Consider the following 6856-nt stretch of genomic DNA (forward strand, 5'->3'; position numbering starts at 1 on the left):
GTGAAGTCTACCTCACTGCCCTTAATTCAGAGGAAAAATAACTGAGACAGAAATCTCATCAGCTGTGCCAACTTCAGATTCAAACAGCTTTTATATAACGCAGATTGGGGGAATTCTGCTGTTTCCAAGGATGTTGCAGAACAAGGCTCCTCCAGGGGTAGGTAAAGTCTGCATTTCATGCACTACAATCTGGTTCTGGACATGGTATCATGCTCTATCCAAGCTGCAAGGAATCAGTTGAAGCACATTTGTTCTGTGAGGCTGTGAGAAAAAGGAGAGAGCTCCTGCAGTTTGCAGAATATAAAATCAGTTACTAGGCACGAGGCTATCAGATGTTTTACCCTTGTGGGCTGGAGCTTGTGTCGGTGTCCTGGGTGTTCCTTGGCTCCTGCTGCAGGCTGGACAAGCTGCTGGGCTGCAGAGCCAAGTGGCGTGATGCTTGCTGTGCCTAACTGAAGCCTGGAGGAAAAGTCTAGATAAAAAATGCAGAGGAACAGTCAGCCCTGATCTCCAGCCCCTGTAAAATCTTAACTAAGTTACTAAGTGTGGAAACATAGCGTCATTTCAGCAGGCGTTGCAGGAGATTGCCATATGGGCTGCCTCTGCAAAGCCACAAACTCAGAGCCTCGGCAAGCACCGACAGTGCTGACTGCTCTTTAAGGGCAGGCTTCTGACTCTCCTGCAAGGAGTTCTGTAAGGCACACACACGGCTGCAGAGAGCAAAGCAGCATGGATGCATCGTGCATTCCATTCCTCCTTACCTGTTCCAGCTCTGATCTTCCTTCCCTGGAGTGAGTGCCATTTGGGAAATTGGGCCTGCCTACCCTCTGCAGGGCTGTAGAAACCAGAATCATGAACTTACTGGCCAGCTCATGCATTTGCAGAGCATGAATGCAGAGAAAAAATTGTTTTAGCCACAAGTGGCTCACAGACAGTCCTGCCAGGGCTGCCAGGGTATTTATCCCCTCCCCACCCACAGACAGGGGTGGGGAGGGGATAAATGTGCTGCCAATTTTTTTCAGGTTTCAGGAGAACTAAGTAAGGGTAGCAGAACACAGGACATGCTCCCTCAGCCCTGGCTGCTGCCAGGTGTAAGCAGAAGTTGCTATGGCTCTAAGGGAAGAGGAGGTGGTTGCCCTGTGGTGGGAAAAGGGGATCAGTATGAGGAGGAGAGGAGGGTGTGGTGTGAGTCTACCACCAGCTGGTGGACTCACAGCCACTTTTCTGTGGCTCAACTGAAACCAAGCACAATGACACCTCAGGTGCAAATTTGACCAAAACCTTGGGGCTTTTCTGCCTCTAATTATCCCCATCCCCAGCCTAGCTGATGCAGCCCATTTGAAGGATGCCTATTACATTGGTCTACCTCCTAAACCACAACAGAGTCCCTTGTCCCTGCTTGCAGTCTCCAGTTTGCAGTGCATCCCATTCATACAGTACCTGGTCACCAGTGCCCTTACCCAGGAGGTTTGAGACCACTCAAATTGTCCTATGATTCCAAGGGGAGGGTCTTAGTTATCCACCCCCTCCACAGTGTGGCACGAGCCCTAACTCCTGATGGGGACCCTTCTTGTAATGTAAATAGCACCCAGGCACAGCTGTAAGCACAGACAGGTGCCTCTGAGAGCCTGGCCCACCCAGCCCTCCAAGGCAGAAGCCAGCTCCTGCTGCCAGCAGCACCATCCATCGGCTGGAGCAGCCTCGACACACCAGGGCCCCCAGCACACAGCTGTCATCCCACCTCACCCAAGGGCTTGGGCAAGGAGCAGGGATGAACGACTGCAGCCCTAACCTGAAGGCTTCAGGAGCTCAAATGTCAGAGACCACGACCCCCAGCAGGCTGCAACTGGAGAAACCATTCCCCAAGGTTCCCTTAAGGACCTCTCCCCTCCCCACTCCAGCCCATGGAAAAACAATTTCCCAAGGTTCCCTTAAGGAGCTTTTCCCTCCCCACTCCAGCACCGCCTGGAGCCCTGATGTCACTGCACTGCATGCATGTGCCAGCCAGGCTCAGATGTCCAGCACCTGAGCCCAGCAGCTGAGGAAGCCACACTAGTGGTGTGTCCATATGCCAAAGGGATTAAGAAGTGTTAAATGGGGGTAGCAGTGGCCAAAAAAAAAAAAAAAAAAATTTTGAGCACACATGTAGTTTAAAAATGGCACATTCCAAATCCTGAACACCCAACATCCCCACACAAACACAGGTGCTCCAGCACATCAGTACCTTCCCTGCACAGCTGAGGCAGGACTAGAGCTGAACTAGTTTTATGGACCAACTCAGCTATAGCCTTGGTTAAGTAAAGGTAAATTTATCTTTAAAAGGTTGACTCGTCAGTGGCTGGCTGCAGCAGACTTTCACACTGATACGGAATATGACCCATCAGTAATCCCACCCACCTGGCCCAGTTCATACCTGTTTGACAGGGCCAGGCAACAGCTCCTGCTCTGGTTTGGGCACTATGGAGACCCACAGGCACATGGGTTAACTGCAACTGGTGCTTGCTCTGGACTTGTCTCCTAGCAAGCTTTCTTAAACCAGTGCTCACAACCTTGTTTTGTCCCTGGACTCTTTTCCTCCCTTCAAAGAAACACCCACATCTGAAAATAAGCACCTCCCACCACACGGTATTACTGATCTTGTGTCTTCAATCGACTCTCCAATCTCACTTGTTTCAATGGGCTTACAAATTTGCTGAAAACCCTGAGGCAGCTCAGTGCGATGCCCTTTAGAATACATTTAAATTGTGGAGGAGACAGGTTAAGAGACACCTTACACACACTCCAGTTCCCAGCACTCTGTGCACTTGCACTGCATCCACACCCAGAACAAGCAGCACAAGTGACACACTGCACTCACCAGACTCAGAACAGCTTGTTGTACTTGTACTTACACCTAGGTGTGGTTTAAGTCATGCTGGTTTTACAGGTACCACTCATCACACACCACCGTTGCACATTTACTACAAAATTATTTATTAGACAGCAATACACAGCTTTAGCAGAAGCTTATATACATGCACACAACACTGCTGACTACCCTACTCGGGGACTCTAGCTCTTTTGCCCTTGGCCTTGCGGACCTCTTCTATCAGATCTTTTAAGTACTGAATTTCCTTACTAAGGGAATCTGCTTTCTCCTTCAGGGCCTGGTTCTTCTGCTCCAACTCTCTGCACTCCCCAGACAGTGCCTCCTGTTCTGCCCTCTTTTTCTGCCGGTACCGCGTGGCAGCAGTTTTATTCTGCTCCATCTTTTTTAGTTTCTTATCGATTTTCTTTTCTCCTTTCACCTTAGCTGACACTACCTTCTCTGCAGGATGATCGTAGGGTTTGGACCGCACAGAGCCACAAGGGGCATCTGCAGGGAACTGGTTGCCATTGGGGGATCCAAGTGAATTGGTGGGGCTGTGTTGGGGGGTTCCCAGGTAGGAGTCTGGGCTCATGCATATCCCACTATCATCTGAGTGGTTCTCATCCTCTTTCTCAGACTTGGTGATCACCACCACCACAGTGGGGTACTCCCGCTTTCTTTCTCCTTCCAGAACATCCACTTCACTTCCTAGCTCTAAACTAAATGAGTGGTCTGAAGTGGAAGTGAGAGACCCTGGGGAGAGGGGAAAAGACCAAAGGGAAGCCAATGGGGCCATTGGATCTGCTCCAGCGGGGGATTCGGGGACATGGGTGATTATGTTATTCATCAGTGGAAGTTCTTTGTTGTGAAATTCCTGGATGGTAGCATTAAATAGATCACACGTGTCTTCCAACGTGGCCATCAGCTCGTCTGGTGAGACGGTGGCTTCCAGATGTTCCATACCTAACAGGGCATCAAAATCAAATTCCTTCAGATCCATCTTCTCCACCATCCACTCCATGCCAGAGAAGGCATCCTCTGCACAATACAGAAAGTAAATTACCACTTCAGTAAACCAACACACAGTGCAACTCAAGGTTATGAAAACAATCTACCGGTTTATCATGTCAGCGTCTTTCCTCACTCATGTATTATAGCACAAAGAGCAAACCATCAGGAAAAAATACACTTTCATTAAGCTCCTAAAAACTGCAGGGTACAACATAACCAGCTCTTGTGACATTCCAACCCTCTCATTTAAATACCAAAAGAATTCAGGGACATTCACAACATACAACCATGTTTTCTTATTGTTACCTCTGCCAAGAAACCGAAACAGCTGCTGTGTTATTTTAAGGCCATTCACAAGAGGCACTTTACCATAACCAGCAAGCGTGTGTCAGTTAAGCAGTGCAGCATACACTCTTTCCAACCCCAGGTAACACACATAGGATTGCCTTCAGATTTAAGAAAACCCAGCAATTTAATTTCAATTGGAATGTTGTTGTACTATGTAATTGCTGCTCTTTACGAAAATAAGTAAAGCCTTACCCTGACTGCTATCTATGGTGTTGCCTAAACTGTCCACAGCAAGCCAATTGGAGGAGACTGCCTTAGCCTTGTCGCTGGAGAACCCATGCGAACCGAGGGGCTCGGCCACCTCCAGGTAGTCATCTAGGAGCCCCAGACTTTCTTCAGCCACCGAACACGGCTGGCTGAAGGGGGATATTGAATCCCCCAACAGCATCTCGTTGTTCAAGAAGCTCATTTTCGTCAGCTTTTAATGCTTTGACGTCGAAGGATGTAGACAAGTAGAAGGTTTTTTCGTCGACTACAGCAATGCTGCTGTGCGATGCCGTGAAAAACCTGCGAACGAAACTTGCAGCCATCAGTATTTGGTTCGACCAACATAGTAGCCTTTTCTACCGGGGCATCTCAAGGAGCACGGCGGAACTTCAGAGATTATCTCCCTTCTTTATTTCTGGGCTGCTGCGCGTCCCCCGCCTCCCTCGGGGCCGGCCCCGCCCACCCGCCGCCATTTCGCGGTGCCACCGCCATTTTGTGTCCTGCCACGTTTCCACCGCGGCTCCAGCACCGCACAGGGCTGTGCGCCCGATGCCCAGTCTTGCGGGGCAGACTTAATGCTACATTACTACAATACTTAACATTACTATTGGAGCTAGATGAGTAACAACCCCGTTCATCTATCTGCGATTCCAGCACGTGGTCCTGAGACTCAAAACCCTACCACCTCTAATGCCCCATTTTCCCTTACATACAGCAGCGCTTTCCCTCGCGAGAGCCAAGAAACCCCCCCCGGGAAAGTCCCTTATTCTCATGAAAATCCCAGAAAATAAATATTACGTAATAAAATGCCAGACTTTTTCGAAAGCAAGGTTTCTCGAACGATAGGAAGCGTAGACGCTTCTCGTAAATTCTTTCGAAATTGCATTTCCTGTTATTTCTGACACTCGCTGCACCCGGGGGTACTGAGCTCTACAAAGATCTCCCCACCTCACACCCATTTTGGCGTAACTCGGTAGTTAATGTATTAATTTAGTATACCTAGATATTTCCCCCGCCTCCCCCTGAGATACCAACTAAAATCACACGCGCATTAAACCCACCCCAAGAGGGTAAGAGGGCGCCTATCAATACACAATAGAAGGAGCAGCCGTCCCTCACACACGATACTCACGCCATGGTTGCAGATGCCGGGGGTGTGCTGAGGCCGCCGCCGCTGCTGCTGCCCCTGGTGCACTGGCCGATGCCGCCGCTGGCCCTGCCGCCTTAAAGAGCCATGGCGGCCAGGGGAGGGGAGGGCTGCTCTTTTCCGCGCCGCGCGGGAGGTGCTGCGCACACTGACAGAGTCACGCACACAATCACCACTCGGAGGGACAGGAAACAATGAGGTGGCACCGGCGCTGCTCCGCTCTTATATATGGGACGCGTTGCCAGAAAAGCTGCAGCGCTTAGGTATCCTTCCGCCAGGCGTCACCTGCCTGTCACCAGCAGCTCGGGACCCGTGGCCTGTCTTTGTGGGCTTCTCTCCTGCCGTTCTGCTACGAGTTAAACGCAGGAGCCGCCGACAAAACGCCACGGCTCCACCACGGAACAGTCAAGAAGGGACTATATGATGTATACATGCGCGCCGCACACCCCCACTTAGGGCGCGGCTGTGACACGTGACCAGAGCGACTGAGGACGCGCCCCCCCCCGCGGGGAGAGTGGGGGGAGGGGGGAAATTTTACCCGCCAACAAAGACCCAGAGCTCGAAGACGTCACGCAGCTCACCACGTGGGAAGGGCGGCGCTCATTGGCTACGAGCGAGTCGTTTACGTGCCCCGTGGGCTGTCATTGGCCAGGCTCGGAGGAGACCAATGCGGAGGGGAAGCGGGGCAGAAGGAACAGCGGGGTGGGGGAAATAAAGATGATGCTGGGAGCGGGTGGAGAACGAGTGGCCGGGCAGGAAAATGGCGCCCGCTGACGGCAACCCTGCGTTTCCCCTGACATGCCCCTCTGGAAGCAGAGTGTGCTCCCCACTTCGATTTCTAAGGGCTCCTTTTGTTGACCACACAAAGCCCCGCTGAGGTCAGGCGGGAGCTGGCGGCTGCGGCCCAGGCTGAGGCGCTGGCATGGCGCCCCTGAGGCGGCGGCAGCCCGCCATGGTGTCCTGCTCCCTTAGATAACGCGCTGCCTTCCCTCCCTGCCTGCCCCACACATGGAGCGCGCAGATTACGGGCTCTCCGGGGCTGTTTGTTTGTGTGCGTGCAGGAGGGCGTCTGCCCGCAGCCTCACAGCGGCCATGGCGCCGCACTGACCCGAGAGGCTTCTGAGGAGCCTGGCTGCAGAGCCGCGCTGCCCGGCAGCCGACAGTATCAAAGTAGTGCCTTCAACCCATGCAAGGGCTGAAAATTAAGTTGGTTATTCCACAGCTGAGGAATAAAAATGTCGTCTCCTGCCGTGCAATTTCATGCTGATGTAGTTGCTTCTCCTCTACGCAGACAT

The 6856-nt window shown here is 51.9% G+C and overlaps 1 protein-coding gene across 1 annotated transcript; it reads right to left on the minus strand.

Annotated features, from left to right (window-relative positions):
* Positions 1-2949: 2949 nt before the first annotated feature.
* Positions 2950-5764, minus strand: ATF4 (activating transcription factor 4). Its single transcript, XM_054275275.1, has 3 exons — positions 5547-5764; positions 4400-4714; positions 2950-3886 (listed from the first exon to the last, which is right to left on the minus strand). Exons 2-3 carry the CDS (start codon positions 4614-4616, stop codon positions 3039-3041), a joined length of 1065 nt encoding a protein of 354 aa, XP_054131250.1. The 5' UTR covers positions 4617-4714; positions 5547-5764; the 3' UTR covers positions 2950-3038.
* Positions 5765-6856: the final 1092 nt, after the last annotated feature.

Source organism: Melozone crissalis, unplaced genomic scaffold, assembly GCF_028551555.1.
Source record: "Melozone crissalis strain CALT ecotype California unplaced genomic scaffold, PUWL_Pcris_2 ptg000004l_1, whole genome shotgun sequence".
In the NCBI taxonomy this organism is placed as follows: Eukaryota; Metazoa; Chordata; class Aves; order Passeriformes; family Passerellidae; genus Melozone; species Melozone crissalis.

Coding starts and splice junctions, on each gene's coding strand:
- ATF4 (XM_054275275.1), bottom strand. CDS start 4,616: ATGAGCTTCTTGAACAACGAGATGCTGTTGGGGGATTCAATATCCCCC. Junction 3,887..4,399: donor CACCATAGATAGCAGTCAGG/GTAAGGCTTTAC, acceptor TGTATTGTGCAG/AGGATGCCTTCTCTGGCATG.